Below are 26,416 nucleotides of genomic sequence, written 5' to 3' on the forward strand. Positions count from 1 at the left end.
GTAAGGTCCTCCAAGCGTTTTAGCCTTACCGGAAGCCCCTCCCTCCCAAATCCCCGCACTCGCACTGGGCAGCACGTAATTTCTCCCCCACCTTAACTGGGCCTGGGCGCACTTTGGCCGCCCATCCCCACCCACCCCTCTCCCTGCACCCTTCCTTACCTTCTCCTGCCACCTCGCCCTGAGGCTTCTTTTGGCCTCAGGGGTTCCCAACCAAGGATGCAAAGCACCAGAGTTCTGGAGAAGACTGCTGGGGGTGAATGTTGAGGAAGGGGATCCTTCCTTTCAGAGAACTGGGAAATTGCATAGACCTTGAGAAGGCTAAGGACAGATTATACTCCCAAAACAGATATCTGTTTTTGTGGATTGAAACTATAGATAACATACTTCAGACTAGGTGAAATAACTGTGCTTTCCTTTAAATTTTTAAAAACTTTTTAATTTATTGGGGTGATATTGGTTGATACAATTATATAGGTTTCAGATATACAATTATATCATACATTATCTATATGTTGTATTGTGTGCTGTACTGAAAGTACATTTGACAAAGGAGACTCGACTGTGGAGCAAGACTAGAAAATGGGAGGTGGCCAGGTATACCTCTTTGATTTTAAAATCAAACATAAAAAAAATGTTTAGTGCAAAGACTTAGTGTTTCAATTCATAGTGAATAGAAGTACTCTGTGTGTGTGTGTTTTCTCCCAATGCAGTAATTTAAAGTGTTCTAGTGAGACTATATCAATCTTTCATTTCTAGGAATGTGCTTGAAGGAGCCTCCTGGTAATACCTATATGGAAACACATTTTTATGTTGTGCACAGCACTTTCATGCTTGAGAACAAGATTAAAAAATGTGAGGGACAGAAAAAACGCAAGTACAGATTCCTTCTTTCTCATTAATGGGCTCAGGGAATAATTTGGATTCAAGGTTATAAAAGGTCTAGACTTCTGGAAGACTTTTTCCTAGACTTCACTTGAATGTATATACAGGGGTGGGCAAAAGTAGGTTTACGGTTGTGAATACACAAAAGTTTATTCTTGTATTATTAGTATTGTTCTGTTTTGTATCATTATTTATGACTTATCTTTTAGGCAATGATAGCTGGTAACTTAACCTACTTTTGCCCACCCCTTTTATGTACATATAATGTAAACTTACTTGTACTAAGTGTCCTTTGGAAATACAAATGACAGTTCAATCACCATTGTTCAGAAAGGGCTTTGGTTAGGAAGCATGCCAGAAGCCAACCTTTTATGTGTGTTGCAAGGAGAGGCTCTAGTAACATAAGTGGAATACCTAGATCCAGAGAGGTAGTAGTTCCACTGCACTCTGAATTGTCCAGGGCAATGATTTACACATTTGAACAGTCATTGATATGGAGTAACTAGAGAAGGGAACCAGAATTATCAGAGGTCTGGAAATATACATCTAATGATCCATTTGACACATTTAAGAAATCATGTACTACATGCCTGGCACTGCTCACACCACCAAGTCTCTGCCCTCAGAGGGCTTATGTTCTAATGGAGGGGAAGAGCAGACATGTAGTGTCCAATACATGGTGAATTGGACACACAAATACTGTACACAGCTTACAATGGAGGAAAACTAAAGCAGGGGGAAAGAAGGTTGAGGGTGGTATATTTTAGAGGGAGTTCAGGGGAACATTCTTGATGTGAAATTTGGGCAGGGACTGAAGGATGTTAGTGAGACATGTGGTTTTCTGGGGGAAGCTTCCAAGTGGAGGAAACAGTAAATGCAAAAGCCCTAAGATGGGAACAAACTTAGTTTTTGAATATTAACACAGATGAACACGGATATGCAAAAATGGGGACTACAGAACACCTTGTAAGGTCTTCAGCTTTTGTTGATATAGAAAGCCATCTCATCACATAGGCAGAGTATCATCTCACATCTTCATGATGAAAAGACAAACACCATTCACATCACTTTTATCGCAGCATACTGTCAAAAAAACCAGCATCTATATGGTTTGGTACTATCCAGGGTTTTAGGAATCCGTTGGAGCTCATGGGTAAGTGGGGACTCTTGTACACAAATTGCCCTTTAGTGTTGCTTTTCCAAGTTAAACCATACTTTGAAAGCCACGCTTCATTTCATTCACTCAATATATAATGAATTATTGATTGGGTACGCATAAGGAAACATACTAAGTATTATGTGTATGGGTACCAAATAAAAAACCAAAAAAGTCCTATTTTTAGGTACATACGTATATACAATCATGGAAGGGTGTTGACACAATGCTTAAATGCAGTATGCAGCAGTGCTGTAATAGTGGTAGTTCACTATAACTGTTTTTATGAGGTACAGAGTATCTCCCCTTTAACTGATTCAGACAGCTTTAGGGAAGTTAAAATCTGAATTAGGTCGAGGCAGGATTTGAAAGGGTGAGGGTAAGTGCACTTCTGTAATGGAAACATATGAGCAGATGTAAGAAACAGAAAAAAGGCGGCAGGTTCAGGGAATAGTGTGGGTTGAATAATGTAGGGTAACAGTACTTTCAACTTTTGCAGCAGTACAGAAACCTGCTGCACTGCTTTCTGAATACTTTTTCTTCCATTATGTGGTCTGTAGCTGACTTCCCTGGTGCCAGAAGCTTACCCAGTATATTATTGTCCTTGGAAAATGAGGTAAAAGATGCATGAAAGGTGATTTTCATACCCCTTGAACACTGCACTGTCCTATTTTGGGTTATATACAACTGGCTGCTGTATGATGAAAGGCACAGTCTGCACTTCTTTGTTTTCTAGTGTGATTAGAGTAGATGATATTTAAGGTGCCTTCAGCATTAGAAAGTCTAGACAATTAGATTCTATGAAGTATCCAATCTTATTTAGCTTACCATATATTCTAAGTGTGAGAAACTCATAATGAAGTCTTTGGTGTAGATACCTTCAAAGATGGAAGTACAATATTCTAGTAATTATATACACTCTGTATACTGTAGGTCATCTTTGCACAGTAATGTAAAGCATGACTTAACTGACATCAATTTTCTCATAAACATGGAAAACAAAATATGACCTGAGGGTTCAGTTCTCCCTAGCTCCAAGTTCAATTGCAGTTAACCGTTTAAACCAGACAACTACGAAAATATTTGTGAATTGTGTATAAGGTTCTAGTCACCAAATAACTTAATAGGATCTAGGCTTACAAGTAGATGTTGCAAAGTTACATAAAGTGATCAACTCTTTGGGTAAAGATTAAGAGGTAATAGTATAAATATGATTTATAATAGTGTAAAGCCCTATACTATGTTCTTCAAGGTCATTAGGGAAAAAAAACAAGCAAGGTATATACGTATTTAACTAACCTTAGATTTAATCAATTACTAAGTTCTTTAGATCAAAAATGAACAATTGATGTCACAAATTCAAAATGGAGTTTTGCTTATTGAGGTAGTAAATATTCCACAACTGAAACCTTAGTAATAAATATAAAGTAAATAATTTTTGCTATTTGTTAACTATATATGCATAAAAATATGTTTACATCTTTCAATAAACTCTAAGTGGATGAAGCTAGAGAACAGCTCTTTTCCACATCCAACATACGTGACTTGAAAATACACTTTCTGGTTTTCAACATATATACAAATTTCTGACCCAGTTTTTACAAGATAAATTTGGAAAATTTAACCTGTATTATTCCACTGGTAACTACTAGCTGTATTAAGTTATTACACAGGAACATTGGTATAAGGGGACTTAAGAAGGACAGAAAATAAGAAATGAACAGTGATTCGATCACTGTAAACTCAATTGTTCCTTAGTATCCTTTAATGCTAGTATATGGCAGATCATTAACCATAAAGTACATTCTAGGATTTAAGGGACATAAGCATAGTTCAAAGTTCTTTGACAAAACCATACCATGCCCATTGACTTTGAAAATAAACACTTAGGATTCTTGCACATACTTTAGACCTGTTTGGATGTTCCATTCAATTTACTGAAATACTTTTTTTTGGCTTCATGTCTAATTTTTATTCTGGAATGTACAGCTGTTTTTAATTATAGTTGACATACAATATTATATTAGTTTCAGGTGTATCACATAGTGAGTTTTCACACCCTACAAAAGTGATCACAGAAGTGCACTATCCATGTGTCACCAGATAAAGTTATTGTGACATTGTTGACTGCATTCCCTATGCTGTACTTTACACCCCCGTGACTTATCTCTAAGTTTGTACCTCTTACTCCCCTTCACCATCTCTGGCCATACCCTTGCCACCCCACCCTCTGGCAACTATCAGTTATTCTGTATCTATGAGTCTGTTTTTTTTGCTAATTTTTTTAGTTTTTCAGGTTCCACACATCAGTGAAATACTTTTTAAATACTGCATTACAAATTTAGTACAGAATAGAGAAAAGTGTTAAATCTTACTTCAAGCAATAACCAGTCTAACAGCATTAGAAAAAAGGTACTTTTAGTTATGCCATGAAATACACATAAAAACTAGGTTTTTTCCAGTTATTCTGAGCATTTTCAAATTGAAAAAATTCATTATAAAAAAATTCAAGAATGCTGTCACCTTCACATGAGCACTTCTGACACTAAGAATAAGAGACAGAATATCACTACAGCTATAACCATCGGGATTCAAGAATCATCAAATGACTGGACTGAAATTTGTCCAAAATTTGTAAAATTCCTGTTTCCGAACAAAATAATTAAATCTAAATGATGCATATTCTTTAAAACAGTCTTCCAGTGTGTCAATATATACGTTGTCTTGTCTAGATGTTTGCTAGAAATGAGCAGGAACAGTTTTTTTCCTCCATTATCATCTGGCAAAGATGTAAAACCAAACTGCTTCTTTCTGCCAGCTGGGCTGCCCTCTACTGGATCATGTAAGGTATAAAATCAGCAGGACAGTAAGATTTTGTTTCATAATACTGTATAGGTATAAATATAAATGAGAACAGGCATATCCCATACATTGAACAAACTGAGCTTCCCAGAGTAAGCACAAAAAGAATCCTTTAGTAAACAAAACTGACTTTTACAGTGGAAAAACAATCAGCAGAGTGTTAATTCTACAAGTAAACAATTTTAAGAACTGGTGACAAAGAGGCTTTTACAATCTTAGTCTCCTTATCAATTATCACGGAGGCATATATGGAGCAATAGTTGTAGTGCTGGGTATACTCTCATGTCAATCTTTTATCATGATTTCTGTAATGCAAATTACATTTGCATTGTGAGTCTATCTACTCTATGGATAACATGCATAAACATGGGTCATAGCAGATAACATGCTCAGTAGATCATATTCACAAGTATCTTGCCAAAAGTGTCCAACTTTTCAGAGCTGTTTCCTTTGTGAAGATTCATTTTAGTTATGAAGATCTTTTCTGTAGTTCATCCCCATGCCTGAGATTTGCAGTAGTGTAGGACCAGTTTACCATCACTGCCAAAACACTAAAAAAGAAAACAAGGCAGTAAGTTAAACTTAGTTTCACCTAAGAATGACAAAAATTAAGAAATGTTATATTTATCATAAATATCCTCATACAATGTACATGTAAGTTATCTATAAAGCTATTTCTGTCAAGAGATGCAAGTTGCTACTGGACATATATTAGTAATCACAATGTTTATTAATAAAACCTCTCCTTTAAACATCACAGGCATGGATGATAGGCTTACATATTTAATCTTGTCCCTTCTTTACACCTCTAACTGTAATGTATATACTGTTTTGAACTAGTGGTGTTAATGTGTATATGTACTATAATTATTATTGCCATGAAACTTAAGAATGTTAAGTGAAGTCATTCTTATGTAGTCTCCTTTTAAATTTCTTAGAGGCAAATCTGGATTACTGATTAATATAAACAATGTAGGAGAAACAAATTAGGTAAAAAAGAAGACCTTACTTTCTGGGCATACTTCAAAGTCATCCTTTATTTGTATTATTCATTCCTTAATTCTTTAATCAGTGCATAATTTACTGAGATCCAGCTATGTTTAAGGTGTAAGAGAAGTAACAGAAAACAAGAGTAATCTTTTTCCCCTGGAGGCAATTAAGAATAGCATCTCTTAAAATAATGATATGATTAATAATCATACTATTCACAGATGTACATCTTGCATTAAGAAAATGAAGTAGTTATGTTTTACCTCATAGAGGGTTCCAACTTCCTGGTCAGGGGAAGGGGCAAAGGACTGATTCACATAAATAAACTGCAAGAAAAAAATATGGTGATTAATTTTTAATGGTATCATGATTAATTTGTACTTTTCTGGGGTCTAATCAGCCAGTTATTTCAAATTCTTTGTCTTCAGAATTGAAGAAAGCTTCCCTAAATTCCTTTTTCTACTTCTCATAAATTAGTCACCTAATGAGATGTTTATGAAGATCACAATCTTCCTGGAGGAAAAACAATAGAATATTTTCTCCTAGAACAGTGGTTCCCTCTTATTATAACTAAAACCTTTTACATGTTTTTACAAATAGCTTGAAGGTTTATTCAATAAATTATTAAAAGTATTAATTTTCCCAATCAGTCATTAATTAAGGACACAATTTTTCCTAACAAAATTTCACAGACATAGCTGAAAATCAGATCTAGTATTTGAGATAGCCTGTACATTTTTCTTGGGTAAATAACATACATAGTTGGATTTTTTTTTTTTTTACTTTTACCACCATTGAAAACTCTTAAAGGTATTGAACTCCAGGCTAGGTGTACTATTGTAAACTCATTTGTAGTTAAAAAGGACTGCAATATAACTGAAACCTAATGTCCTTATAACCTTGTTCTTTAAAGGATTCATTGTTCAATGTTTCAGTTTAGTCTTGTTTTTACTAAAACATTCTAATAAAGGTATTCTCCGCTTTTCGAAAGTTCATGTTATGAAAGACCTACATTAGTCCCAGTTTTCACTAACTGAAGAAATCTGAAGAGGATTTTCACTTTTACAAAGAAAGCAAAAATAGCATTCAGCATACGTGTTGCAGTGAGCTATTACAGAAACAGTAAGACTGGCTCTGCCCAGCTTGTTCATGGGAACTACACTCAGCATCTCAGCATAAGCCACCAAAGCTTTGGACTGTGTCTATGAGCATCTGAGCATTAATTAACAAGCTGTCTCCTAAGATACCACAAAGCCTAAGGAAGCTTGTAAGGTGTTATGCTTAGCATAAAATCAGATATAATTAAGTGTATTTAATATGATTTGGCAGGTTATTTTGTGGAGCCTGGGTATGCTAAAAATTTTTCTGTATAAATTAATAGTAATTGCTTATTTGCTTCATGCCATTTTGGCTTAGGAAAGGTTCTATAGGAATGCTCTTATTTCAGATAGTGGGGGAAACCTGTCCTTAAAAAATTCCTGAAGATACTGAAACAAAAGGCCACAGTGTCAAAGTAGCTTTTGATAATTTTCTTTTTAGAAAACAAAACATTACTTGCAGGTACCACATTCAATTTTCCTTTGTCCACAGTCAAATTCTAAGACTAAAATTTCCTGGGCTTACCATATTCTTTAAAACCCAACAATATCAGAATAAGTAGATGGTTGACAGACACTATTTGGGTCACCAGCAATAACAAATATTATTTACATTTCTACCTTAGATGATACAGTGTGGTAATTAAGAACAGAGGCTCTATTGAGGCAGATCTAGGTTTGAATTATGGCTCTAAATGGAGTTAACTTTTCTCAGAGCATTTCCTTATTTTTTTTTAAAGATTTTATTTACTTATTTTTAGAGAGGGAAGGGAGGGAGATAGAGAGAAAGAGAGAGAGAGAAACATCAATGTGTGGTTGCTGGGGGTTATGGCCTGCAACCCAGGCATGTACCCTGGCTGGGAATCGAACCTACGACACTTAGGTTCCCAGCCTGTGCTCAATCCACTGAGCTACGCCAGCCAGGGCTAGACCATTTCCTTATTTATAAATACGGAAAATAATAGTACCTATTGGGGCTGCTGGGGAAGATAAAATGAGATAGTATCAGTTGCTGGTACATGTGCTCCATAGCCAGTTTTAATTATTTTAAAACAGTTAATGCATAAGTATCAATTCATGGTTAAGGCTGAATAATATACTAACAAAAACTTCAGAAACTTAACAGAGGTGAGTGTGCATTTAAATGTGAATTTCTATAATACAGATACAAGAATTTGTCTTTAGTTCCTGGCAGTTCAACTATGAGCAAACTGTCAGGTACATTTCTCTTCTGGTACACATTTTACATGAGAAAGGCTCCCAATGGCAGTTTTTATTTCAGTGAACTGAGTGTCTATTATGTTGTAGGAATTGTCCAAAGGTGTGGAACTATGAAGATTGTATGTTCCATTAATGAGTTTTCAGTCTGCTGGAGAGTCAGGCACACGCAGATAAGAATATAGATGAGAAAAATGCATCTGATGAGGTGTGTAGTACAGAGATGTGGCATTAGTTAAAGCATCAGGGAACGCCTCCTTGAGATGATAAATAAGATTTGACTAGGTGAAAAGAATAATTAGGACTTTGTAGGCACAAGTAAGATGGTTTTAGTGTTATGGGAAAAGAACTACAGAACTCGATGTGATTTGTAACAGGGGTCAGAAACTGAAAGTCCACTGCTACCAGGAGCCACCAGGAGCCAGGATCTGGATACTGCGGTAACTTACTGGGGAAGAGGCTGTCACCTCCTTGACCCCAGGCACCATGGGAACTGCAAATGGGATAGAATCTCACTGAGGAGGCTGCAGTTTGGCTCAGGAGCTGTAAGCTCTGGGGGAGAAGAGAGACAGTGAGGGCAGTGCTGGCTGCAGAAATAGCATGGCAGGAGCAGGCCGGCCTGAGGCTGACAATCACTGGTGGGAGCAGGGAGAGCACCCTGCCACCACTCCATGTTATAGTATTGCTGTGGGATTCTTTCCAGCACCATCCAGGAGAGATCCACTGAGAAACTTTAACTAAAACTGCCTGAGGCTCTATCAGGCTGTGGCCAGACCTGACCAAGACGTTGTACTTTTTGTGGAGGGGAGCATGAGGAGAACAGGCCCCCCAGGGTTCAATGCTACAGTGAGGGGGCCACACAGGAACTCCTCTTAAAAGAGCTGAGGCAAGACTCAAGACCTGGCAGGGACCCTGTGCTCACATGCACATGCCAGAGGCTGAACACCTGAGATTCACTGCAACCAGGCAGGTCACCTCACAAGCATGTGTGCCCAACCCCCAACTGCCAGATTACAGGCTCTGCAGATCACTGAGGCCAGGCTCAGGAATATCTGCTCAGTGTGTATCTGCAGGGGAAAGCTAAAAGCTCTGAACACTAGAACACTGAACACTGTGTTCTAGTGTTCACTGTGAACACTGAAACAGTGAACACTGAACACTCTGAACACCTTTCTACCAAACACTAGAGCTACATTCTTCCTTGGGCCATGATCCACTGAAACCAGTAGTGCAGAGAGATTAGATACAGGTGCAACATGGCGGGGTTCAGGTCCCCCCCCACGCAGCCTCTGTGCCTAAACAGAGCAACTGTCTGTGCCAAGCAGAAGGAGCTGTCCCTTTTACACAGATTGGCTTCTCACAGGAAACAGACAGATAATTCACCAGAAACCACACATTATTGGAAAAAATCTGGGATAGAGCAAGTCATGTGGTGAAGGGGCAGGGAAACACTCCCATCATCTTCCCTGAAAACTGAAGGGCACCCCCTGGGGATAACCCAGGGTTCCCGTCCCCACGATAGCACTAGAGGTCCCCTCTGAACACAGGTGGAGAAGGTACCGGCAGTCCTCTCTGGTCATTAAATGAACCATTCCTGGGCCCTGGGCTGATGGGAAGCAGGCAGGGCACAATAGTAGGGACCAGCCAAAATTGAAGGTGACAGCCACAGACTGTAGATCATTTGTAGTCTTGAACAGGCTACCTAGAGCCAGGCTAGGACACCATCTGACATTACCAGGGGCGGATCCAGAAAGAGAAGACAGAGGTAAACACTGGATTCTATAGAGATGAATTCCACCATGGTCTTCATTATTTGCGTTATTTTCTCTCCTGTATAGCTTTTTAAGATTCATTTCTTTTCCTTCAAGTTTGTGCCTACTATTTCACTAGTTTTTTTATTTTACTTTACTTCTAATGTTTTATTTTGCTCCTCCCTTCTCTTACTATATTTTACCTTCTTCCTTCCTCTTACTCTTGCTTTAAATTTTATTTTTTTCTCTGGCTACAACTTGTTTCTATTCTGCACCATTACTATTTCTCCCCTCTCCAGCCTCTCAAAACCATTTTTCTTGTCACTAGTCATCTCACATTCTTTTTCCCATTCTTAAAATGCCATTATTCTCACTCCACCTTTACGAATCTTCACTAGTTGACTGTTGATATGGTGGTTATTGTGGTGTCTCTTCAATTGTATTCTTAGATCTTCACTACTTTCATATTTCAAATCTTGAATTTTAAAAAAAATCTTAAAATTTTACCCTTTCCCTCTCCTACTCCATTTTGCCTTCCCCCACCCTTTCTTTGTTTTAAATTTTGCTTTTTCCATCTTAGCCTGATTTTCATTCCTCACTCTTAGTATTTCTTCTCTATTCTCTCAAAATCATTTTTTCTTTCCTCTAGATATCTCATTAGCTTTTCTTTTTTTCCTTTCTTTCCCTCCTTCCCTCCCTCCCTTCTTATTCCCATTTCATCGGTATTAATCTTTGCTCATTTGTTGTTGGTATTGCTGTGGTGGATCTTTTCCTCCAATTTGGTTCCTGATTTTTTCATTACTGTTTAAAATATATTTTTTCTTGAACCTCATACTATACTTTTCCCTTTTCTTACTCCATATTGTCTTATTTCTCTCCTTTTAATTACGATGTAAATTTTATTTTCTCTACTTTGTTCCTATTCCCTACTCTTATTTCTCCTTCCTCTACCCTCTTAAAATTATTTTTCTTCCAGTTAGTCATCTCATATTTGTTTTCCTTCCTTATAATAGTCAATCTCCTTACACTTTTATTATTATTTACTCATTTGCTGTTGATAGTGTGGATATGGTGGAGGTTGTATGTGGCATCATACAAAGCATGGTGTGCAGTGTGACTCTCAGACAGGATGCAGAGGGAAAACCCCACCAAAGAATGAGTCTACAACAACCAAAACCAAATTACAACAAGAGACAACACATAAATGGCATAAAGGGCATCCCAGCAGCACCTAGTGCAGAAGATCAAGGGGGCTGCACCACTGAGTCCCACAGGTCTTCTACCATGGAAGGTCACACCATGATGACAGGGAGTTAAAGCAGATCAATCTAATACACTGAAGGAAACAAGAAGAGAAGATTAAAATGGGGAGACTAAGAAATACACCCAATCAAAAGGAAAGGAGGAATCCCCAGAAAAAGTGCTAAATGAAATTGAAGCAAACAATCTGTCAGACACTGAGTTAAAAAAATGGTTAAAAGGGTCCTCAAAGAGCTCAGTGAGAACTACAAGGTATTCTACGGAAGCTACAAGGAACTTACTAGAACTACATCAGCGTGAAAAAGTAAAGAGACTCTATCATTGAGAGCGGCAGGAAATGAGGAATACAGTGTCTGAAGTGAAGAATACACTAGAAGGAATTAAAAGCAGGCTAGATGAAGCAGAGGATAGAATCAGCAATCTGGAGGACAAGGTAGAAAAAACTCCAGAGAGAGCAACAAAATCAAAAAGATTCAAAAAGAATGAAGAGGATGTAAGGGAGATGCAGGACAACATGAAATGTAATAATATCCGTATACTAGGGATGCCAAAAGGAGAAGAGCGAGGGATAGAAAACCTGTTTGAAAAAGTAAGGATGGAAACTTCCCTAATTTGATGAGAGGAAAGTCACAGAAGTCCAGGAAGCACAGAGGGTCCCAATCAAGAGGAACCCAAAGAGGCCCAGGGCAAGACACATCATAATTAAAATGCCAAATTCAAAGACAAAGAGAGATTCTTAAAGGCAGCAAGGGAGACACAGGAAGTAACTTACAATGGGGCCCCGGATAAGGCTAGCAGCTGACTTCTTAATGGAAATGCTCCAAACCAGATGAGAATGGCAAGAAATATTCCAAGTAACAAAAAGCAAAGGTCTACATCCCAGACTACTCTAACCAGTAAGGCTCTCAATTAAAATAGAAGGCCAAATAAGGAGTTTCCCAGGCACAAGAAGGCTCAAAGAATACATCTCCACCTAACAAGTACTGTAAGATATACTAAAGGGACTATTTTAAGATGATAAATGAAAGAGACAGACAGATACAGGTACAAAGAGCAAAAATGGCAATGAGTAAGTACTTATCAATAATAACCTTAAATGTGAATGGATTAAATGCTCCAATCAAAGGACATAGGGCAGCTAAATGGAAAAGAAAACATGACCCACACATATACTGCCTACAAGAGACCCACCTCAGAACAAAAGACCTACACAGAATGAAAGTGAAGCTATGGGAAAAATATTCCATGCAAATAGACATGAAAAAAAATGGGGTAGCAATATTCATATCTGACAAAATAGATTTCCAAACAAAGGCTATAAAAAGAGGCAAAGAAGGACACTACATAAAACTTAAAAGTAATAATCCATCAAGAAATAACCATTGTAAACATATATGCACCCAAGAGAGAATCACCCAAATATATAAGGAAAATCTTGGAGGACTTCAAGAAAGATACAGACAGCAACACACTCACTGTAGGGGATCTTAACACCCCATTGCCAATAATTGACATTTTACTAGAAAAAAATCAACAAGAATATTGTGATATTAAACAATACACTAGATCAAATGGACTTATTTGATATATACAGAACCATTCATCCCCAAAAAGCAAAATATACATTATTTTCAATTGTATGTGGAACTTTCAAAAAGAGACCACATGGTAGGACACAAAAAAAAACCTCAACAAACTCAAGGAAACTGAAACCATATCAAGCATCTTCTTGGATCACAATGGCTTGAAACTAGAAACCAATCTCAAGGGAAAAGAAAAGCAAAAACATCCAAATTCATAGAGATTGAATAACATGCTTTTAAATAATGAATGGGTTTATAAATAGATCAAGAAAGAAATCAATACATATCTGGAAACAAGTGAAAATGAACACACAAGAGCCCAAAACCTATGGGACACTGCAAAGGCAGTCCTGAGAGGAAAGTTCATAGCAATACAGGCCCACCTAAAAAAGATAGAGAAGTCTCAAACAAAAAAACCTAACCCTACATGTACAAGAACTGGAGGAACAACAATAAACAAAGCCCACAACAAGTAGAAGGAAGGATATAATCAAGATCAGAACAGAATTAAATGACATAGAGACTAAAAGAACAATTTAAAGGCTCAATGAACCCGGGAGCTGGTTCTTTGAAAAGATAAAATTGACAAGCCTTTAACCAGACTCATCAAGAAGAAAAGAGGACCCAAATAAATAAAATCAGATGAAAGAGAAGTTACAATCAATACCACAGAAATACAAAGGATTGTAAGAAATTAGGAACTAGGAAAAAAAATACCATTTACTATAGCAACATTAAAAATACAGTACATAGGAATAAACTTAATCAAGACCTATACTTGGATAACTGTAAGAACACTGAAGAAAGAAATTAAAGGAAGGAAGATACAAATAAATGGAAGTATATACCATGTTCATGAACTGGAAGAATTAACATCAATAAAATGTGCATACTACCCAAAGCAATCTGTAGATTAAACACAATCCCTATTATAATATCAATGACATGTTTCACAGATCTAGAACAAATATTTGAAAAATTTATATGGAACCAAAAAAGACCCCCAATAGCTTCAGCAATCTTGAGAAATTAGAAGTAGGAGGAATCACAATAGCTGATGTCAAACTATACTAGAAGTCCACTGTAATCAAAACAGTCTGGCACTGCCATAAGAACAGACACACAGATTAATGGAACAGAATAGACAGCTCAGAAATAAACCCATGTCTCTACGGTCACTTAATATCTGACAGAGGGGGCAGGAGCACAGAATGGAGTAAAAATAGCCTCTTCAATAAATGGTGTTGGGACAGATACATACAAAAAAAATGAAACTACATTACCAACTTACAATGGAAAGGAGGAATACTGCAGAATAAACTAAAAATGGATAAAAGACTTAAACATAAGCTATGACACCATGAAAATCCTAGAGGAGAACATAGGCAGGAAATTTCAGATATCTCACACAGCAATATTTTTGCCAATATGTCTCCTAGGGCAAGGGAAATCAAGGAAAAAATAAGCAAACGGAACTACATCAAATTTCTTCTGCATGTCTAAAGAAAACATCAACAAAATGAAAAGGGAACTGATTGTAATGAACATACTTGGCAATGACACCTTGGACAAAAGTTTGATCTCTAAAATATATAAGGAACTCATATGACTCATACCAGGAAGACAATCCAATTAAAAAAATGGATGAAGGACCCGAATAGGCACTTCTCTAAGGAAGATATTAAAAGGGTCCATAAGTATATGAAAGGGTGCTCAGCATCACTAGCCATCAGAGACATGCAAATTAAAATCACAATGAGATACCACTTCATACAGGTCAGAATGGCCACCATAAAATCAACAAATAAGTTCTGGTGAGGATGTGGAGAAAAGGGAACCCTAGTGTACTGTTGGTGGGAATGCAGACCGGTGCAGCCACTGTGGAAAAGAGTATGGAATTTCATAAAAAAATCTATAAATGGAGCTGCTTTTTGACCCAGCAATTCCATTGCTGGGATTATACCCTAAGAATCCCAAATCACCAATTCAAAAGAACTTACGCACTCCTGTGTTCATAGTAGTGCTATTTATAAAAGCCAAGTGCTGGAAACAGCCTAAGTGCACATCAGTGAACGAACAGATCAAAAACTGTGGTACATTTACACAATGGAATACTATACAACAGAACAAGGAACTCCTACTTTTTGCATCAGCATGGATGGAACTGGAGAATATTTTGCTAAGTGAAATAAGCCAGGCAGTGAAGGACAAATACCGTATGACCTCACCTATAAGAGGAATCTAATGAATAAAACAAAGTAGAACCAGAGACATGGAAACAAAGAACAGACTGACAGGGACCAGAGGGATGGGAGAGTGAGATAAGGGTGGAAAGAGGAGGAAGTGACTAGTTTCAGAACATGTGTGAATGACCCAAAGACATGAACAGCAAGGTGGGGACTGACTGTGGAGCAGTAGGAGCAACAGGAGGAGAACCAAAGGGGAAAAACTAGGACAACTATAATAGAACAACATTAAATATTTAATAAAAAGAAACTGAAAGTTTAAAAAAACAAGAACAATTTAGCCAGTTTAAAATTCCATGAAAGTAAACATTTCAAAATGCAATCTTTTACTAAATGTTAGGACTTGGGAAGATAATATTATTTTAAAGAATAACAATTTTGTTTTTAAATCACTGGTCTTTAAGTGATGTCTCTCCAACTATTTTCGTTGTCACAAAGCTCTTTCCCTAGTAGATTCTTCAGGGCAGGCTTTTGGGAATAGTATTCCCCAAGTCTTACACATTACTAACAATTGTGTCTTGATTAACAGTTTTGTTGTATATAAAATCTTTATTTCACATTTTCTTTCCTGGTATCTTCACTGTCCAAGTTTAATGATAGCCTAGTTTTCTAGTCATTTCCTCTTTTATCCCTTAGATGTCCAAAACCCTTTAAAAATTTTAAGTCCAATAATTTTACCATAATGAATCTTAATGCTCATTATTCTGGCCTGACATTCTTAGGTACTTGGTATATTTTTTAACATGTACAATAGTTTCAATTTTTTTTAAAGAAATTTACTTTGAATTATACTTTTATGTTTTGTCCTTTGTTTTGGTATTCTTCTTCAGGAATGACTGTTATCCAGATCTTCTCTCCTTTGTACATACTCATTATTTGTCACTTTTTCTCAAATCTTTTTTACCTTTCATTTCTTTCTGATTAAAAACAATTTTTGCCTTTTTTTAAAAGTAATTATTTGTTATTTTGCTTTCTCCTTCTAGTTTAATGTCCATTTCTGAAATAACTAGTTCAGGAATATTTGTAATTCTTTTCCTGAGCTGTAACTTCATTTGAGTTTTACTAAAGCTGATTTATGTTCTTTCATGTCTTGTATAATTTTCTTAATGTCTTTTAGTTTGCTCTGAAATAGTAAGTTACAATAATTGACTTGTCTTGTAGGCACATTTTTCTGGCATGCTTTGTCTTTAGTGATATTATTCCCCCCCCTCCCCAATAACATTCTATGGGATTTGACCTTGACACTTTTCTGTTGCTTGTTTTTATATGAATTTAGTCTTCAACTTTTGAAGACTAAAGAATGAGGTTTGAGTGGTTTTTCTAACTCTAGAGAATGCCCTCTTCTGTTTTTCTTTTTTTTCCTTTTTGGTATAGTGTCCAACAATATGGAAGCCTGCTTTCTGAGACTCCAGGTTCTGTTCCCCTCCACTTTGATTTGGTCCTTCTATTTCCTTCCTCTCTCATGTTCCTACTCTGCTCAATTTTGATTCACTTCTAGAAGCTCCTCCTCAGTGTGGAGTCTTATCCTGGAAGGGAAGGAGCTTTACTGAATCTATTTTGAGAGATCTCACAAGGTAGACTGCTCCAGTCCCTTCTGTTTACCTTAGTGAAGATATACAATAATAACCTACTATGGGAGAGAATGGAACCCTCTCAATTTCAGCTACTATTCTTAAAATATCTACTGCACTTTCCAGTAAACAGGTGTTAGCTATTTCCAGGTTTTCCCTTTCTCAGTGTTGTTAGATGCCAATCCTGTTGCTTGCTTGCTCCTTTCAGCACAATGCTGCTACCACGGCAGGCACGGTTGTTGGTGATTTGTCTCTACAAACTTGCATGTAAAGGTTCATGAAGATATTTGTCATCTAGTTGTGTTATAAATACTGAACATGGGTATTTGCTTTTGCCATCTAGTTGACATTTTAGTGGGAATTTGGAGATTCAACTATGCTTTTAAATCTTCATTCAAGGACACTTTCACTTGGAGAGAGAGAGCGAGAGAAAGGAAGGGAGGGAGGGAGGGGGAGAGAGAGAGAGGGAGAAGGAGAGGGAGAGGGGGAGGGAGGGGGGAGAGAGAGAGAGAGAGAGAGAGAGAGAGAGAGAGAGAGAGAGAGAGAGAGAGAGAGAGAGAGAGAGAGAGAAACATCGATGCGAGAGAAGCACTGATCAGTTGCCTCTGTACGCAACCAGACTGGGGATCTGCATGGGGACCAGGGATCACATGTGCCTGCCACTGGATCAGGATGAACCCACAACCTAGGTATGTGCCCTGATCAGGAATCAAACCCTACACCTTTAGGTTACCTGATGACACTCTAACCACTGAGCCACAATGGCCAGGGCTCAACTATGCCTTCTGACACCACTGCTATCTTCCCTAAGTCCCTAGTATTATTTTTTTCTTTAACATCCATTTTGCTAAAATAATGTAGGGTACAGTTAGATGAAAGAAGATGTAAGCTCTAGTTTAATCTAAAAAAGTGACATTACTTTTATGTTTCTTATTGATTACATAAAAAGGGATAATCAGATTCACTATAGAGGTTTAAGGTGGAACCATATAAAATTGCTCTTTTTATAGTTTAAAATGATTAATTAATGACAATTTTATATGGCTCAATCTAACATGTGAATATTAATCAAATTCTTTCAGATTACTGGATATAGGCAATACAAAAGATCAAGACTAACATTAACATACAACATAGCATAGTTTCATCTTTTCTTCTAATTATAAATTTCTAAAAGCAGTGTCTTTTTTATTTTTTTAAATTTATTTAAAAAAATTTTTTTAAAGGCCTCTTCTTTTAAAGATTTTACTTATTATTTATTTTTTAGAGAGGGAAGGGGAGAGAGAGGGGGAAAGAGAGACAGAGAGAGAGAGACAGGGAGAGGGAGAGAGACAGGGAGAGGGAGAGAGAGAGAAGGAAAGAAACATCAATTTGCGGTTGCTGGGAGCCATGGCCTGCAACCTAGGCATGTGCCCTGACTGGGAATCAAACCTGCGATGCCTGCTTTGCAGCCCGCGCTCAATCCACTGAGCTACGCCAGCCGGGGCAGCAGTGTCTTTTTTTTTTTAAAAAAGATTTCATTTATTTATTTTTAGAGAGAGGATGGGAGAAAGAGAGGAAAAGAAACATCAATGTGTGGTTGGCTCTCTTATGCTCTCTACTGGGCACCTGGCCTGCAACCCAGGGATGTATCCTAGACTGGGAATCAAACTGACCACCCTTTTGTTCAGAGGCTGGTGCTCAATCCACTGAGCCACACCAGCCAGGGCTAAAAGCAGTGTCTTGATTATTTGATGCTCCTCTGGTTTTCTACCTCTCCAACTCTTCATGCAGAGATATAGCTCTGCTCATATTTCTCAGGTGTATGTCCTCATTTTGCTGACTTTTCTATTTAGACTTGGACTCTAGGGAAGCCCTCTGCTTCTGAGGATTTAACTACCATATGCATGTGGATGATACAATAATCTTCTTGCCCATCTCTAACATTTAATTAAATTCTATATGACATTCTCATAAAACAGATACTTTTCTCACTCTGATTGGTCAGAGTAAAATGGTGAGCTACAAAACTCAAATATCCCCAATACTTTTCCTAAACAAGTTTCTTTGGAGGAATCCCTGGCTCTACGCTGTTTTTACCTCAAATTACTTCTAGTCATTGATCTATCTTGTGCTTGTTCTTGCACCTATGTTCATTTTATGAGAGCCATGTACAGTAAACTCTTATATTAATATTGGCCAAGATAAAGGTGTCTTATATTAACATGCAACAACATTCCAAATACATGTAGACATTTAAATTTCTACAGCTGAAGACCAAGTTAAAAACCAGTGAGCCCTGGCCATGTGGCTTAGTAGGAGTGTTATCCCATATACCAAAAGGTTGTGGGTTTGATCCCCAGGTGGATCATGTATGGGAAGCAACGATGGATGTTTCTCACTTTGTCTCCCTTTCTCTCTCTCTCAAAAAATCAGTAAGGCACATCCTCAGGTGAGAAAAGAAACCAGTGGCATTTAAAATATTAATCTTTACAACTGCTACCATAAAGTGCTCAACATCTACTATAATATGAAATAAGAATATCTCTTAATTTTTCCATAATGTATAGCAAAGATATATTGCTTACCTCAAGATGAATGGGAAGAAAGCAACACTGATATCAAAACAAATTTTAAAACCTAAAAATTTATGTATCAATGTTCTATGATAGATCTTTCTACATGGACATTCGGTGACTTTTTGAAAAACAAAAACAAAAAACCAAATACAAACACACACACAAAACCACCAATACAGTAGGTTAAAAATCCCACTGTAAATCTAAAATTCATTTCATTTCAGGGTTCCCCAGAGCATTCTTCAATAAAGTACAGAAATTCTACCAACAAAAGAAATAAAATAACATACTTAAGTAACATATGTGGCTCCATATGTATTTTTATATACAACAGTTACTGATTGTTGCCCCGTAACCACTGTAAATTACTGCAGAAAAATATTCACCACTGGTTTCATACCAACTGTTCTGAAGCCACAAGTTTAAGGAACTTTTTGATGAAGTCAATAAGTCCTTGGATGGTTCGGGTTCGCTCTACAGCCCACTTCTTTGTTTTCATTATAGGGGTGTCTCCTACAGCCTTTAGTAGGATGTCAACTGTAAAAGGAAAAGAAATTGAGAATTGCATTGAAACATCTAAAGTGAAATTAAACTAATCTGCAGTTAAGTTTATATATTGGGTTGGCCAAAAGGTTAGTTTTTTTTTTTCCTGGAATGGCTCTAGTACTGTTAGTTGTCTTTAACTCCATTCAAAACAATTATATTACATTGTGCCCTGGCTGGCAGAGCTCAGTGGATTGAGGGTGGGCTGCAAACCAAAGCATCGCAGGTTCGATTCCCAGTCAGGGCACATTCCTGGGCTGCAGGTCACGGCCCCCAGCAATTGCACATTGATGTTTCTCTTTCCCTCTCCTTCTCCCTCCCTTCGCTCTCTAAAAATAAATAAATAAAATCTTTTTTTTATAAAGCCTGGCAATGAGCTTAAAAAAAAAACAATTTTGTTACATTGTATTGTGACAGCTGTCATAAAAAAACATCAAAACTGGTGAATTTTTGTGCAGTCATTTTATTATTAAAGATGGAAGAAGATAACAGCATTTTTGGTGTATTATGTTTTATTACTTCAAGAAGTGTAAAACAGGGACTTCCAGCCAAGCTGAAGACAAAGGTAGATATACTTTGCCTCCTTGCACAATCAAAAGAAGGACAACAAACTTAAAAACAAAAAAACAACCAGAACTGCCAAAATATCCAACTGTGTAGAAGTATGACAACCAAGGAGTTAAAGAGGAAACATGCATCCAAAATGGTAGGAGGGGTGGAGAGAATGGATGGAGGACCTGGTGGGCAAGGTGGCAGCTAGCGGTCCCACACTTGTGCGGATAAAGAGGAAAGAACACCTGGGGAGTGAGACAGGTGGTGCAACCCAGGGTCCCAGAACAGGAAAATAAAGCATCAAAACCTCTGGCTGTAAAAACCAGTGGGGGTTGAGGTGGCAGGAAAAACTCCCAACCTCACAGGAGAGTCAGTTGGAGGCCTAGGGGAGTCTTAGAATGTACCTAAACCCACTCACTGGGAATCAGCATCAGAAGGGCCCGATTTGACTGTGGGTAGTGGGGGAAATGAATGAAAGCCACCGAGAACCAAGCAAATGGCATTGTTCCCTCTTTGACCCCTCCTCCACAGACAGCACCACAATGATGGGAAGAGGGTTGCCCTGTCTTAGTGAATACTAAGGCTTTGTCTCCTATAATGTAACAAGTGCGCTGAAACAAAGAGATATGGCCCAAATGAAAGAACAGATCAAACTCCAAAAATAGAACTAAGTGATGAAGACATAGCCAACCTATCACATGCAGAGTTCAAAACACTGGTAATCAGGATGCTCACAGAAATGGTTGAATATGGTCACCAAATGGAGGAAAAAGTGAAGGCAATGCAAAGTGAAATAAAGAAACATGTACAAGGAACCAACAGTGAAGGGAAGGAAACTGGGACTCAAATAAATGATCTGCAGCAGAAGGAAAAAAATAAACATTCAACAAGAACAGAATGAAGAAACAGGAATTCAAAAAAATGAGGAGAGGCTTAGGAACCTCTGGGATGACTTTAAATGTTCCAACATCTGAATCATAGGGGTGCCAGAAGGAGAAGAGCAAGAGCAAGACATTGAAAACTTATTTGAAAAAATAATGAAGGAGAACTGCCCCAATCTGGCAAAGGAAATAGACTTCCAGAAAGTCCAGGAAGCTCAGAGAGTCCCAAAGAAGTTGGATCCAAGGAAGCACACACCAACACACATCCTAATTCTATTACCCAAGATTAAAGAGAAGGAGAGAACCTGAAAAGCGGGAAGGGAAAAGGAGACACAGTTACCTACAAAAGATTTCCCAGTAGACTATCAGCTGATTTCTCAAAAGAAACCCTGTAGGCAAGAAGGGGCTGGAAGGAAGTATTCGAAGTCTTAAAGGGCAAGGACTTACATCCAAGATTACTCTATACAGCAAAGCTATCATTTAGAATGAAAGGGCAAATAAAGTGCTTCCCAGATAAGGTTAAGTTAAAGGAGATCATTATCACTGAGCCCTTATTATATGAAATGTTAAAGGGACTTATCTAAGAAAAAGAAGATGACCAAAAATATGAAGAGTAAAATGACAACTCACAACTGAACCTAAAGAAAAAATCAAAAACAAACTAAGCAAACAACTAGAACAGGATCAGAATTACAGAAATGGAGATCACACAGAGGATTATCAGTGGGGAAGGGTGAGAATGGGGAAGAAGGTACAGGTAATAAGAAGCATAAATGGTAGGTACAAAATAGACAGGGGGAAGTTAAGGATAGTATAGAAATGGAGAGCTGAAATGGGACAACTGCAACAGCGGAATCAATAAAATATACTTAGATAATAACACAACCGAATCGCAAAAAAAAATTTGTACTGCTATGGAGAAGGTGCTGTGACTGACTGAACGTGTCAAAAGTGATTTGAGAAGTTTCTTGGTACTACTGATATTTTGGCCAAATGATTCTTTGCCATGAGGCTGTCTCATACACTGCAGGATGTTTAGCAGCACCCCTGGCCTCTACCCACTAGAAGGTAATAGCAGGAGATAGCCAGCATATTCAAAATATCCAAATCAATTAAGTTATTGGTGAAAATGAAAAATGTGTCTTTTATTTTAGGGAAAAACTAAATGGACCTTGTGGCCAACCCAACATTAATGATACTGGAAGTATGTCTAAGATGTACAAGTATTAGGTAAGATTCTCTTTTTGTTGTGTTTTTGTTTTTTCCCCCCCTCGATTCTACAATCCCACAAAGGCCTCCCCATGCAAATAATCTTTAAAGGTCATTTTAACAATTCCAGGAAAAAAATATATAAATGGTTGATAAATATATAAAATATATAGAGTCATGGCCCTTTTCACCTATCAAATTAGTAAAGACTAGAATAATACTGTATGTGACACAACTGTTGGGAACAAAATGGTATACCTTTTCTGGAGAAGAATATGATAATACATTACAGTAGAGATATACGTTGACTCAATACTACTACTAATAATTCTAGGGATCTAGAGTAATAAAATATGAGATGTAAAAAGATTCACTTAGAAGGACTTCACCTTTGTTGAAACATTTATTTTTATGGGCAAAAAAACTGGTAAACCTAAATATCCAACGATATACATATATGTGTGTGTGTATATAGATCTATATATATATATATGGGGGGAGAGAGACACATAGATAAAGATAGATTTTTTTTAGAGGGAGGAGGGAGGGAGGAAGATTGAGAGAGAAACATCGATTTGTTGTTCCACTTATTTACGAATTCATTGGTTGTGCCCTGACAGAGGATTGAACCTGTAACCTTGGTGTATGGGGTAATGCTCGAATCAATTGAGCTACCCAGCCACGGTTTGCCAACAAGGATACTTAGGCAGCATTAGTTAAATAAAGGATACTATAGTCTATGATAGAATTTATATAATTCAGTAAAGAACACACACTCTAAAATCTCTGGGTTCAAAATCCCGGCTCTGCCACTTGCTAGGGATGTAAGCTCTTTAATCTCTCTGTGCCAGAGTTTCTCCACTTGTAAAATTAAGATAATAGCACTATCTCATAAGGCTGCTTTGAGGATTAAGTGAATTAATATACATAAAGTGTTTAGAACAGTATCAGTTCACAACTCATACTTATTGAACCTTAAGATTATAAGGTGCCATTAAAGAACACATATTACAAAAGCATATTTAACACTATGAAGTTATCAAAATGTATTAAATATAAAACAGTACGTATAAAAAACCTCAATTTCATTAAAACCATCACAAACACAAATTCACATAAATGTGGAATATGCACCAAAATGCTACTTTGCCAGTAATGACATTACAGATAATTACTTTGTTTTATTTGTGCTTGTTACAAACACCAAGTTTCCTATAAAAACCTTTTAAATAAAGGAACACAATAATTATTAGAAACAAAATACAATTAGGGGTCAAAAAATTTCAGTTAGAGAAAGTAAAATACAAATTCAAACTATGAATCTGTCTCCTAAACTTATTACACTTTAAAAAAAGGGGAGGGGCTGGTGAACAAATAATACAATATACAGATGAGGTATTACAGAACTGTACACTTGAAACCTATGTAATTAAACAAGGTCACCCCAGTAAATTCAATAAAAAGGAAAAAGTCTATCTACAATCAAAAGCAACACTGAAAGCAAAATAGTGTATTGCTGCCCCCTAAAGTTAATTCTGTTCTACTACATCCCTCTTGTCCCATTCACTGGTATTAAACAATTGGGACCTAAAGATGTCAGAGATAAATACATTCAAGTTTACCCTTATAATGAAGGCACTTCCAGCACAAAATGTACACAGCATTTTTTTCTGCTAAATTTTGTATTCCTTTTCCCACTTAAAAACTCTAGCTTCAGTTATTTAGAAAAGAGGAATAAACTGGAAGATAAATGAAGGAATTTTGAATAACTCACTTGCATACTCCCTCAATCCCCTCAGGCTACCAACAACTCAGTTGCAATTGGGCATTTCAAGAAAGTGAAGCAGAAAATATTATGAATTGTGTTACTGAATGAAAAAAAATGTAAGGGCAAGGAGCTAAAGGAGGACACATTTATTTTAATAACTTTTTTTAAATGCTAAAGGTGATTTGCTTGTAGTTCTCAACTCTAAGCATTGGAATCAACTGGGGTAACAATTTAATTTACAAAAATACAGGTGTCCACATGAATTAAATCAGAATCTTTTTAAAGCAGGGTCTTGGGCATAGGTTCGTTCAAAAGCTCTCCCAGGTGGTCCTAACGTGAAACCAAGACAAAGAACCTCGTTTTGTTTTAATCTTTGTTCTTCCATAGATTAAACCAGATGTGGAGCATATGAATGAATTAGCTAAGCTCATTTCATCAGAAGGCATCCTCAAAAAAGGACACTTTCAGGGAGAAAATTCAATAGCTAGAAACTAAGTTTTACATCAAAGAGGCAAACGCAAAGCTCATAGATGTCAGAAAAAGAGCCAATTTTTAAATGACGGTGTATTCACACACACACAGACACACATATATACACTGCTCAAACCAAAGAAAGCATGCTATATAACCTCAGGCCATATCCCAGTTGCAGGTTATTATTTTTTAACCACTGTTTTACATGACTGTCTTCAGCATCAAGTAGTAAACTTTTGACTAAGATGGTCAGAGATTACAACAAATCCTTTGAAAGTATGTTACTGCTTACAGTAAAACGGAAAAACAGGCAGGGGGACAAAAATCTGTAAAACTCACGGACTTCTTCTGAAGATTGTAGTGGTTATCTATAAAAATATAGAGCTTGTTTCTCTAGTAATGCATCATGTGGAAATGACAGAATAAACTTCCCCCAAATGTAGAGGCACTGTAACTTTAAAGGGGGACAGTGCCGAGAGACAATTATCCTTCATGGCAGAAGAAACTAAAGTCTGAGGAGAGGCCTTGAGATCACTAAACAGAAAACATGCCAATATCTACACTAAGACTCTAGACTGAGAAAACTTGTCTAAGGCCCAGGGTCAACCTCTGAATTACAGGTTTTGATTTGCTGATTTTCTCATAAGCAACTGTACACAGAGCACTCAAGAACAAGTAAATTTAGGAATTTCCGTATTTTACAATGGCAAACTAATTCTTAAGCAATACAAGGTTGATGACAGCTAGTTCAAGCAATGAAATGATTCACAAAGGTTCCAAAAATTTTTGTTTTTAAGGCAATTCCTATGCCATTAATTTTCCCTTAGCATTTCTTCATTCTGGGCAAAATTTCGTTTTTTTTGGTTCAAGAAGTGAATTCACACGCAGTTTGTATTAAAAACTGCAAACTAATTAGTAGGAAGGTGGGGATTCTAATCCACACCTGCCACTCACCATGCCTATCATTTTAAGTCATTATTTTAATAATGAGGTACCGTGTAAAGTACCTGGAGCTACCGAGATCCCACTCAGTTCGACGTCTGGCCAACTGCAAGGAATAGTATGGTGTCGTAAGTACTGTGGCAACCAAGTAAAGTACCGGGCACCACACTGCCAAGGTACGTCCAGTAACGGCTTTCTTAAGAACTCAATTCAACGGTCTTCAAAGCCGAAAAGTACGTTTCCTCTACCCTGACTGGTCAAAAACCACGTCTGGGACGTGCCCTCTAAATTTTGCTTCTTTTATTGGCCGCCATCCCTAGCGTGAAGCCATCTAAACCTTCCGGCTCTGCCCAGAAAAAAACTACTTTCAAAATTACTTTTTTTCTTGGTGTCGCCGGCAGGTTCCTCTGTACCAGGGGAGACTGCAGCGGAAGAAGGGGGCTCCGGAGTGGCTGTTCCTGGGGAGACGTCCGCAGGTCCTTCGCTGTCAGCCGCTCCTGAGGGAGGGAGCTGCAGCACTGCCTCCGACTCCTCAGCCATTTTGTTCAGTGGGAGGCGAGAGCGGAAATGGGGGTTCAGGGTGTGCAGTGGGCGGGCTTTGCGCCGCGGAGAGTCGAACTGTAAGCGCCGAAGTAAGGGGACCCAACCCTAAAACGACAGTTGGAGGAGTCGGCTGGTCGAAGTCGAACCTGTGGCAGATCCCTAATCCTTAATACAATGCCCACTGTTTTCCCACAGCAACGCACCTCGGGAAAGAGACGGTGGCTTGCGTCGCAGCAGACCACTTAGTTCGCAGGTGCCGCTCTGGCAAGTGGGGAGTGGACTGGAGTGTTTCCGCTTCCCTCCACGCCAGCCGCGCTTTGGCCCCGCCCA

The 26,416-nt window shown here is 37.7% G+C and overlaps 1 protein-coding gene across 2 annotated transcripts; it reads right to left on the reverse strand.

Moving 5' to 3' along the window:
- Window positions 1–3,788: 3,788 nt before the first annotated feature.
- Window positions 3,789–26,412, reverse strand: ATG12 (autophagy related 12). 2 transcript variants are annotated; one of them, XM_045837883.1, is made up of 5 exons: window positions 26,290–26,412; window positions 25,921–26,191; window positions 19,575–19,711; window positions 6,154–6,216; window positions 3,789–5,451 (listed from the first exon to the last, which is right to left on the reverse strand). In XM_045837883.1, the coding sequence occupies exons 2-5, from the start codon at window positions 26,081–26,083 to the stop codon at window positions 5,392–5,394; spliced, it is 423 nt and encodes a 140-aa protein (XP_045693839.1). In that variant the 5' UTR covers window positions 26,084–26,191; window positions 26,290–26,412; the 3' UTR covers window positions 3,789–5,391. The 2 variants fall into 2 exon arrangements, with proteins under 2 accessions (XP_045693839.1, XP_045693838.1); XM_045837882.1 differs by lacking the exon at window positions 26,290–26,412 and having other exon boundaries at window positions 25,921–26,283.
- Between the last annotated feature and the right edge of the window lie 4 nt (window positions 26,413–26,416).

The sequence above is a fragment of the Phyllostomus hastatus genome, unplaced genomic scaffold (genome assembly GCF_019186645.2).
Source record: "Phyllostomus hastatus isolate PE091 unplaced genomic scaffold, TTU_PhHast_1.1 phas_contig_254, whole genome shotgun sequence".
Taxonomy (NCBI): Eukaryota; Metazoa; Chordata; class Mammalia; order Chiroptera; family Phyllostomidae; genus Phyllostomus; species Phyllostomus hastatus.